Source organism: Denticeps clupeoides, chromosome 5, assembly GCF_900700375.1.
Source record: "Denticeps clupeoides chromosome 5, fDenClu1.1, whole genome shotgun sequence".
NCBI lineage: Eukaryota > Metazoa > Chordata > Actinopteri > Clupeiformes > Denticipitidae > Denticeps > Denticeps clupeoides.
This window is the reverse complement of record NC_041711.1, coordinates 11,158,797-11,169,858: the sequence shown is the minus strand read 5'-3', so window position 1 is coordinate 11,169,858 and position 11,062 is coordinate 11,158,797. Positions and strand designations below refer to the sequence as shown.

The following is an 11,062-nucleotide window of genomic DNA, read 5'->3' as shown; positions in this document are numbered from 1 at the left end:
ACCCAGTGTGTTTTGTCGCCCCCCTAGACAAAGAGCACAAGAATCAATTCAAAGTCATGAAAATCAGACAGACACCAAAACCACATCAACCTACATTTTATTGATTGCAGGCTCTAAACAGTATGGAAAACACTGCTGGTCAGGCTGAGGTGTAAAAAGGCAAAAGCAGACATGATAAGTCATGATAAGGTGCAGCAGATCACAAGGATTCTCTCTCTTTTTAACAAAACAGGAAAAATGGCCCCAGGTGGCTACTGACTGAGCGGCTGGTACAAAATAGTTGCGCCATATTGAAAAAACAGGCCACATAGTCATCATTTTTGGTCTTGACCAATCCATTTACTGTTATAACATCGATTTGTCTTTAACATTCCAATATATAGGTGTAGAAAACGGGACGTGTAACACATGTAACAGGATTCAGTGTAAAAAAAAATCACAATGCAAAGACCCATCAAATCAAAGCTAAGCTTTTCACAAAACATTGCAGTCATTTATGGTGCAATATCTGCATAGGAGTGCCACAAATTCAGACAAGTCAGGTTAAGCTACAGGCTATAGCTAAAGAGAATGTAAACGTACATCCTACGGAATTACAGAGATTGCCGCTACCAGTGAAGGGTTTCCTTCTGAGGGGTAGCTTAATTAATTAGTGCCATTAATGGTGAAAGAGGCGAAGTTTGGTGTGCACCAGAGTAATGCCGAGCTCGTTGCAGGCATCGATGACCACCTCATCTGCTGTTGAGCCTGATGGAGCAACAATGAAATCCACGCCACTCTGAGAAAGAGATGAAAAGCAAGCATGTGACAATAAATAGTGACTCAAAAGAAGCAAAAATCTTTAGCCTTTCTGACGCTAAAACAGCTGCCTTACGCGCTTGGCACGATCCACGTTGTCCCTAAATGGAAAGAAGGCGTCGGAGCTCAGGGCCACGGCTTTCAGGGAGCTGATCCAGTTCCTCTTCTCAGTCTCAGAGAGCGTCTCAGGAACCTCCTCAAACATGGCCTTCCACACAGCCAGGTCAGCTCCCTAGAAATATACGAAGGTTGCTCATTGTTGCTCAGATGCACGCGAACAAGAGGAGGTGACATCCTCACATACGTATAATGTGCCGATGATAAACAACCCGTAACAAAGTGGATAACCGCTCACCTCACCGACGGTGCCGCTCACGTACTGATCAACTGCATTGGCCTTCTCTGCACGCTTGATGCCACTCTTAAACTTCATGCCGAGCACCCGTGGGTGATGCCTCAGCCACCAGTTGTCGGTCTTATCGCCTGCCAGACGCGTACAGTGAATGCGAGACTGCTGTCCTGCGCCAATGCCAATCACCTGCCAGATTTAATAACTCATCATTAGGCATTGCAGGAGCATTTATAAAAAAAAATAAATAAAAAAAATAAAGCTTGGATGGGTCACCTGGCCGTCCTTGGCGTAGCACACAGAGTTGGACTGGGTGTATTTCACAGCAATGGTCGCCACAATCAGGTCACGAATGCCTGCTTCTGACAGCTGCCAGGAAAAGATTACACCTCAAAAACAGCTCATTTAACAAATATATCTCAAATAAAAAACACACACCTCTCCTTTGGAAACGATGTTGCTGAAGAGCTCTTTGTTGACCACGGCATCGTTCCTCTTCTGCTTCAGGCGGAGCCCAAACAACACCCTCACCTCCTCCTCATCTGGCTCGTAAGTAGAGTCCATCTGACATGGGTAAAAACAAAATAAATAGCTAATTATAAGCTTGGGTTCTGGAGCGATAGTTTAAAATGAAGGCAGAAATAATCTCCACAGTTTCGTTGATACCTGAAGGACACAGTAGCTGCCATTTTTCTTCTTAGATAGAATTTTAAGAGCTTCTTCTTCGTAGCCAGGAGCAATGATCCCGTCAGAAACCTTAAAAAAAAAAACACACAAAATAAATATAGAAATATATCTAACATTTAAACATTTGGAAGTACAACCAAGATAGCAAACGAAGTACCTCTCTGGAGATAATCTTGGCAGTAGGAACATCGCAGATGTCAGAAAGTGCAATAAAATCCCCAAATGAGGACATCCTGTCAGAGCCTGAAGGAGGATTTTCAGAAATATATATTCACAGCATTCGTCAGATGCGCTTATCCAGAACGATTCAGAAGTTCAGAAATTATTTTTGTTCATTCTCACCTCTGGCTCGTGCGTAAGCGGTGGCCAGTGGCGTCAGATCGCTCAGCATGTCGTGAACCATGCAAACCTGTGCCTCTTCTTCACAAAGGGCCACACCCACTGCAGCACCTAATATCAGGGAACAGACAGCAGCAAGACACTCACCAGGACTGCCAACATGGAATATGAATAGCAAAATATTACTAGTTATTTCACACAACTTTCTACAGATCTAAATACTGTAATTAATTTGAACTTTCAACAGTCGATAGCTGCTACAGATGGACCTACAGTCAAGAGAATTTGAAGTACCTGCAGGGCTGACGTGCTTGAAAGAGGTGGCTGCTGGAAGTCCGAGGGCGCTCTTCAGCTCCTTCACTAGCTGCCAGCCATTCAACGCATCACACAGGTTTATGAAGCCAGGAGATCCATTCAGCACTGGGACACGTGCGCGCACACACACACAGAGCAATGCAAATAAGCACATCAATTAATACGACAAGAGGGCAAAAACGGACCTCAGATCAGCAATTCCCTCACTGATTTATATTCATTGGATGATAACTCGGTTTTTAAAGTCGATCGAGGATTGGCCACGCAGTTCAGTATAGCAAAAATGTGGGTTATTCAGTTCCAGCAACAGGTGTTGTTACCTGTGAGAGGAAGTGCGGGTCTCGGGGTGAAGAGCTGAGCAGGGGCCTGGTGGGGGTTCATGCCATAGCGCAGGGGCAGCTGGGACACGCCTCGGCTGTACTCCCTGCGGAAGTAGTCTGAAATGGCCTCATCGTACTGTGCAGTGTGAGTAAAGGCCTGTGGAAGATGAGAGATTGTTCATTCGCAACCCCTTATTCTAACTTCAGGGGCAGTGGTGGCCTAGTGGATAAGGAAAGTGGATAAGTGACCTTTGGCATTCAGGTGTTGATTATATTAAGAGGAACCATTTGACATTCAACAGAAATCCCCAATGGGCTTTAAGAAAACAGTCTGTTCTAAAAACCTCATAAAGCCGTAACTTCTGCTGAGGTGGGGTCAAAGGTCAAACGTTCAGACAGTCAAACGAAAAACTCTCACCTTGTTCAAGGAAGATAAAGTGTGCCCTCAAACCCTTAAAATCGCAGTGTGTAACACAGTTGATATGTTGATAGTGAATATTGTAGGTTGGAGGGCGGTTTGTACTAGCCAGCCAAGATTGCATGTGTGCAGATGGATTGTGGCGGGTGAACGCTGCCAGAACGCCATTTTTATGCAGTTTTATTACTACAATGAATATGTGTGTATGAAGCCCACGATGTGACAAAATCACCTCAAAAACCCAGACAAGTCTAAAAACCGCACTGGACTTATTCGAGAGAGGAAAATAAATAAATAAATAAATAAATACAATTTTTTTTTTTAATAATAAATAAGTTGGCCATCCTAATTTATACAACAAATGTGCAAATCTTTACTGATTATTTAAACAGTTTACTTAGTCTAATTGAGCAAAGTGATTAACAACTCTAATGGGGGTGGCCACACCCCTGGGGGTAACGGATGCGCTTATCGCCACGGTTACCTTCAGAGCGAGGGTCTTGCGTGTGTCCAGAGTTGTGTCATTGCCGTCTGAACTCTCCATCTCCTTGGCAATCAGTTCGTAGTCTACAGGGTCACAGACAATAGTGACTCTAGCGTGATTCTTGGCAGCTGCTCGAAGAAGTGTGACCCCACCTGAGACAAAAAAAAAAAAAAGAAGACAGAGACCTCCAATTTATTCTGTGAATTACTGGAAATAATATGCATGGAAAGCAAGACAACTAAAGACTTTTTAAAAGAAAGTGTCAGGAAATTTGCTGCAATATGTTATTTTATTGTCTTTACAAAATTATAGCTCTAATAAAGCACACAAACTAATCCGAACTTCCAGCCTTTGTACTGTACTGATTTTTATTTTAGAAGAACAGTCCTGCTATACAAACCAATCCTGCAGTCTGTGGGTAAAGGTTGGCTCCAAAATGAGCCATTTGGAGTTGTTTTGCAGATACTTGGAACTGCAGTGTAGTATAGATCAATGTAAGTAGTATCAATTTAACCAGGTTACTGGGAGATCAAAGGTTCAGAGCACATAACATACATACAAAATCCACTCACCAATATCTATCTGCTCCACAGCATCTTCCACAGTCACATTGGCGGCTGCAACAGTCTTCACAAAGGGGTAAAGGTTACACACCACCACCCTAGCACAAAAAAAGGAAAGTAATCATGTGTCTATATTCTGGAATGGATATACAACCGGAGCTGAAGCCCATAATTGAACCCTGTAGTCTTTAAACAGAACCTTGGCGCTGTTAATTAAGCAGTAAAGGTCACGTCAGACATTAAGCTGTTTCATCTGCAAGATGAATGGGCAAAAGCCAGAGAGCAAACGGATTCCTGCCAACCCCATGTCCACCAAAACTCCCAACACTAATGCCTGGGTCATGTGACCGCATCAGAGCCATGCAGCAATTTAATTAGCCCTGAATGCTTCGTCGTTTAACACTAAATGGCCTCGCGATGGTGGCAAATCTGACTCGACGTGCATCACATGAACAAGACACTTCACGCTGCCCATCAGGAGGAAACACGTGACGCTCATACAGCCTGCAATCTCCATTCGAAAGCCTGCGATTCCGCTCACCTGACCAGGCTGAAGCCCTGTTTCTCCATATCCGCTTTGTCAGATGGGGTGTGTCTGGCCAGAATGCCACCATGGACCACTGGGTGCAGAGTCTTCACCCGCCCCCCCAGCATCTCTGGGAAACCCGTGAGCTCGGACACATCTCTGCAGAGCGGACGGCACCGTTAAGGGCAGTCATTCTGTCCTTATAAATGGCTAGATCTTTGGTAGAAATCAGCCGAGAGTTTACCTGACGGCCAGTCCCGCATCACGCAGAGCTTTGGCTGTTCCACCCGACGCCACCAAGGACAGTCCAACACCAACCAGGCGCTTTGCAAAGTCCACCAGTCCAGTCTTATCAGACACACTGAGCAGAGCTACAAGGCAAATACAAAAAAAGAACAGTCATATATTCTATGATACCAAATTAGATGGCGGTAAGAAAGGGCATTGTGCCAGGGCATGCATCTATAATATACAGGTCTATGTGGTGAACTGAACAGGAAGAGTCAGTCGGATCCCGGTGCTGAAAAAAAAAATAATTCAAAATATATAAATTTAGTATTACGTAGAGGCATAAAAGGAAAAATATAAAACATTAGCGCTTAGACTTTTTAAAGGCTTGTCTAGTCCGCTTCCGCGTTACTGAGATATTAGGGATCGTCTCTGAAGTGTGGGTCATCGGGAAAAAAAAATCTCTATATATTAGTAAATATCTGTCCTGATTATATATGCTTATTTTATTAACCATGTTTAATATATGTTTATTGCCACGGATTATACAGTTAAATAGACACACAGCTAAGATTAGACGTAGTAAATGTATATTGTTATAATTAGACCTAACTTTCATGCAGAACCTATTGTGTTGAATGTTCTTAAAACGCATTATATACATATTACGGCAAATTAAAATATTTACTTTATGATACTGCATTTTGTCGTGATTAATTTTGTCGCGTAATTTGTACACTGTCCCTTACCTCTGGAAGCGGTCAACTCTGTTTATACAATACGGCGCAACGTTTTTTATTCATTTACAGACCAAATCGAAGATGCAACCGATTATCTAAACAAACAAAAAAAAGGACAGACACTCCGCAGGGGTACTAATGCCGAGATGGAACAGGCCGGTCATTCCCAGCATCGTACAATCCAGTGCGTTTCCACGCGATGATATTAATTGAGGCAAAGGGCTGCGAATTTAATAATTCCATGTTTAATCCTTTTTTTTTTTTTTAGAAGTTAATGTATTTTACATTTACATTTAAGGGATTTGGCAGACGCCCTTATCCAGAGCGACTTACACGGTGCTTTCAAGTTACCATCGATGAAGTGTTAAACTCATTATACAGAGAAATGGGCCGAATGCACATCGTTTTATGGCACCATTCATTAAAAAGCTATCGTTTAACGCACTTTATTTCTCCGAACTATTCACAGTAAACTACGCTACTGTAAAACACCTATGTGCAATATGAAAGTTGGCTCACACTCGTGTCGCGATTTGCCAAAGTAAACCGTCCACTCACCCAGTTCCGAGCAGGCCATGGTGAAACGTGTGGCGTGACGTTAATGACGACTTCGCGGGCCTGCGACACGGTGAGATGCGCAGAAGTGGAACCACGTGGATACACGGGATTTCTGCAGCTCGGTGCATTCTGGGAAGTCGATGATGATGGGTGCAGGAGCCACGGTGCGGCCGCCAGGTGGCGCATGTGGCCTTTCACTTTTTTTCTAATCCACTTCCGTGAACGTGAAGTGGTTGTCGTTGTGAAACGCTGCGGCGCGGCACACGGTGACACGACGACATGGGTCCTCTGCGTGTTACCCATCACCCTGGGTGAGCAGTGGGCAGCCATTGGGGACGATGCCTTGCTTAGAGACTTGAACCGGCAACCTTCAAATTGTGGGTGGTGCTAGGCCACCACTGCCCCATCCCTTCACGTCAAATGATTGACTTAAATAGGAATGTTGAGCTAACGTTGATTTGATTTTGAACACTGATTTTTAGCATTTGATCTGGATTTCACTTGCTCTGCCCAGATGGATCTAATCCTGCAAGTACCACGGGGCAGTGGTGGCGTAGTGGTTAAGGAAGCGGCCCCGTAATCAGAAGGTTGCTGGTTCGAATCCCAATCTGCTAAGGTACCACTGAGGTGCCACTGAGCAAAGCACCCCACAAAGTCCCCACACACTGCTCCCCGGGCGCTTGTCATGGCTGCCCACTGCTCACTCAGGGTGATGGGTTAAATGCAGAGGACAAATTTCACTGTGTGCACTGTGTGCTGTGCTGCTGTGTATCACGTGTGACAATCACTTCACTTTCACTGATGTGAAACAGTTGCACTTTGTTTTTTGCTAAGAGAAAACAAACCAGACAAAGCACGAGGAGAACTGATCTGTTAAAGTGACGTTTTGAGTGTCATCCCTGACCTGCACGAAAGGCAGCCCAGATCTAGCTCATCAAGTTTGTACTTGGATAAAACTGTAATTTTCACATACTGCCTCGGGTCTGAAAGGGTGCGTAAAAACCCTGCTGCAGATATCAAAGGAGCAACCTATCCATAGTTGGATTGATCTGAGCATTTCAGCATCAAAAGCATTGTGATTTGTCATACATTAAACAGAATTAAAACCATCTTTAATCACGCTAAATGCATAAATGTCTGCAAATCCCATTCAGGGCGGGAATTTGTTCAACCACTTGAGGAAAATCAAACATGTTTACAACCGACCAGGATTATTGTAAATAACGGATGGTGAGGCAAGAACATAGAGCACAGGCATTCCTCACCGATAGACCGCAATGTGTCGGTGGACAGCTTCAGGTTCACACATATGCATGAGCCACTTAAAGAGAATGGCTCACAATATTCAGTAAAGTTTATGATCAAAACTTGGCCTTTTTTCCCCACATTTGAACAGTAGTTAAAGTCGGACTGATGTGAATTTATGGCTCCCGTCCCTCATTCCCTTACCTACCCATTAGCTTAAGTGACACGACAAGGCAGTGGCAAATCTAAACCAATAAGGGTGATTACTTTAAAAGATCACACAATCTGTTCATATTCCCGTAATGAGGCTGACATTTTGCTGATTGATTAAACTACAGGGTGTAAATATTTTACAGGCCTAAGTTATTGTGCTTGATTTATAAGCTGACAAAGCGACAAAAACACATTTATTTATTTAGCTATTCAGTGAGCTTTCGGCTGAACGTTTTCAATGGAAGCAGCCCTGCGGGTTAGATTGACTACACAGACACTGTATTATGCCACTCTAATACAGACTCCTGTCACTGTAATAGACAGCCGAGCATTTTTAACAAGCTCCATTGTTGAAAAGTTTCAGGCAACAGTTAGGGTATGTACAGTACATCCATGCAGACACCAATAAGAACAATAATCATATATTGTTTAAAAAGATCCATATAAGGAATCTATATAATCCAGACAAACAACTTGTGGTTTCTCTGGTTTACATGGCTAAAGCCTTTCCACTCACACCGATCCGCCATAACCTTTAGTGCCAGCTGACAGGTGAAGTGAATATCATTGATCGTCTAGTTACAGTGGCACCCGGCTGGGAGTGGGATGCTTTAAGCAGCAAATGTCCTTCAGCTTGTACTGGAAGCGTAAAACATGGGCAAGCGAGAGGATTTGAGCAACTTTGACAAAGGAGCAAATTGTGATGGCGACACAGCGGGGGTCATACAAAATCTACACAACCCAGAGCACTTGTGGGAAGTTCCTGCTCCTGCATTCAACATATTTTATAAGTGGTCAGAGACTTGTAAATAACTCATGGTTAAAACCAAGCACACCATTGTTTTTTTTTTGTGAAATTACCAATACATTTGATGTGTCACATGACCCTCTTCCTATAGGAAAAAACAAAAGTTGGATCCAAAATGGCCACTATGGTCACCACCCATCTTGAAAAGTTTGCCCCCTCACATATACTAATGTGCCACAAACAGGACACCAACGATTCCCATTTTATTAAGGTGTATCCATATAAATGGCCCACCCTGTACCTTGCCTATATTAGTTAAGGAAGAAATTCCATCCTTTTGCCATCCTCCTGGGTGGGCGTGGCTAACTCCAAGGTCCTCCTGGATGGCAGGTTCTGGAAGAAGACATTCATGGACAGACAAAACACCCTTTTTTGAGGTCACTTCCTGGACCTCAAAAACTTCAAGAAGGGAATTCCGGAATCCAAAGTTGGGAGCTCGAGGATTCTTGCACCTACAGCACAAACCAGACTTAATTAAGGCAAGTAGAAACTGGGGTCACTCCTTAAACACAGTGACTTTGTGGTCTGTCTTGGAGGCAGAATTTACAGCGATGACTGTATCTTAACAGGTAGTGCTCACACGTACAAGAATGGGAAATCTGCCGTATGTGCAAAAAATGCCAAAAAAGAAAAATGCTCACTAATACAATGCATGTAATATACTCAAAATATAAATGTTACTAAACCAGCTTGGTAGACAGTAACCTGTGACCCAGCAGTATTGTGCATGGTTTGGATAATATGATAATTGGTGGTGGGTGAAATTGAAATCATATTATTTCTGTGGGTGGGTACAACTGAACAGAGTTAAGCCATAAAGTGCAATAACATTTAAGACGGACAAAACAGGTAGACAACAAGGAAGAAAGACAGGTAAATATTATTGACTTTAATATTAAAGACTTCAGTCCCTGAGTGTTCAGATAGCCTGTCAAAGGTCACCCACAGTTTATAATCAGGTATTGAGTTCCAGTCTGGACTCCCTAGCCTCCTTCTGTGCATTTCCATACGAAAACATCATGCCTGCTCAAACACCGGACACAAGAATGACTAAAGGTCAGCCTTGCTGAACTCCAGTTGATGTACAAAATGTTTATTTTCATTGGCACATAATATTTCACTGGCAGCAGATAAAAGCAATCCAGAAAAAGAAATTCAGTGAAAAAAACAGTAGGTACAGGGACAGTCCCTGAGCAAGTGTCTTGCTCAGGTACACAATGCTAGTAAGTGGGATTTGAACCTGGGTCTTCTGGTTCATAGGAAAGTGTGTAACCCCTAGGCTACTACCACCCAACTTTCACAGTGGTCTGGAGCGTACATGACCTCTGTCCTGATGGTGCAGCAGGTTTACCACTATGTCTGGCAGTTGTGGCCTTGAGTGACCTCATAGGCTACATGCACCTCTCACCCTCCAGGTTCCACACGCAGCGTCCATGCCCCTACTGGAGGAACGGACTTCTCATTTCTCTACGCAGCAATGCATTTCTCTACTGCGGTGCAATACTGTGCTGCGTGAAATGCTAATATACCCATACAGAGATGTACGACTATCGGGACTATCTCCCCACATCGGATTTGAGAGATGAACCTCTATGTTGACGTCTCTGCTGTGGTTATGGAGCATGAAGCAGTAAAAACAGAAGCCTTACTGTCACACTATTCGCAGGCTGCAGAATTGATGGCACCAACAGAAGCGTACAAATTGGCCAAAGACAAAACTGGGACCATCTACACTGACAGTAGATATGCATTTGAGGTAGTGCATGACTTTGGGGCAATTTGGAAACACAGACTTCCTCATGCATAGCAGATCATGGCTTAGTTGCTGAATTGGGGCAGTGGTTGGCCTGGCAGGTAAGGAAACCAGAAACCAGAAGGTTGCTGGTTCAAATCCCGAACTGAGCAAAGCACCGTCCCCACACACTGCTCCCCGGGCACCTGTCATGGCTGCCCGCTGCTCACCAAGGGTGATGGTTAAATGCAGAGGACACATTTAATTGTGTCACCATGTGCTGTGCTGCTTAAAGATTTTGCATTCATGGACACTTGCTCTAACTCTTCTTGAATTACAGGAACAGCAGCAGCGGCAATATTCTACCAAAGATTTTGTAACCAATACCTGACTTCACTGAACTTACCCATTTAAATTTACATTTATTGCATTTGGCAGATGCCCGTATCAAGAGCGACTTACAGCGTGCTTTCATGTTACCATTAATTAAGTGATCAGTTCTGGTTAGAAAGACCAAAATATGGGAGGAGTCCACTACAAATTATGTATGGTCGCCCACCAAACACCGGCATCGGTTCAAACAAAGCCAGCTTAGAAAATCCAGATATGTATGATGGTGCAATTGTGCAGTGCTGTATTTCTCTGTCTTCTTCCCTACAGTCATTTCACAAACATGCTTGGCTGTGAAATGCTTGTGTAAAACCGAGACCGAGTTTGTTCCGTGAAGGAAGGCCATTGC

General features: G+C 43.7%; 1 protein-coding gene across 1 annotated transcript; it reads right to left on the bottom strand.

The window, feature by feature from the left end:
* Positions 1–80: 80 nt before the first annotated feature.
* On the bottom strand, positions 81–6,440 carry atic (5-aminoimidazole-4-carboxamide ribonucleotide formyltransferase/IMP cyclohydrolase). The gene is made up of 15 exons (XM_028978853.1): positions 6,326–6,440; positions 5,044–5,170; positions 4,815–4,958; positions 4,283–4,371; positions 3,711–3,862; positions 2,809–2,965; positions 2,468–2,593; positions 2,177–2,284; positions 1,992–2,077; positions 1,814–1,903; positions 1,586–1,711; positions 1,424–1,516; positions 1,154–1,336; positions 875–1,030; positions 81–778 (listed from the first exon to the last, which is right to left on the bottom strand). Exons 1-15 carry the CDS (start codon positions 6,342–6,344, stop codon positions 659–661), a joined length of 1,776 nt encoding a protein of 591 aa, XP_028834686.1. The 5' UTR covers positions 6,345–6,440; the 3' UTR covers positions 81–658.
* Between the last annotated feature and the right edge of the window lie 4,622 nt (positions 6,441–11,062).

What these genes read in the sequence shown, in the direction of transcription:
- atic (XM_028978853.1), bottom strand. An exon ending in GATGCGGGACTGGCCGTCAG is followed by an intron (nt 4,959 to 5,043) that starts GTAAACTCTCGG and finishes TCCGCTCTGCAG; the next exon opens with AGATGTGTCCGAGCTCACGG. An exon ending in CGCTTACGCACGAGCCAGAG is followed by an intron (nt 2,078 to 2,176) that starts GTGAGAATGAAC and finishes ATCCTCCTTCAG; the next exon opens with GCTCTGACAGGATGTCCTCA.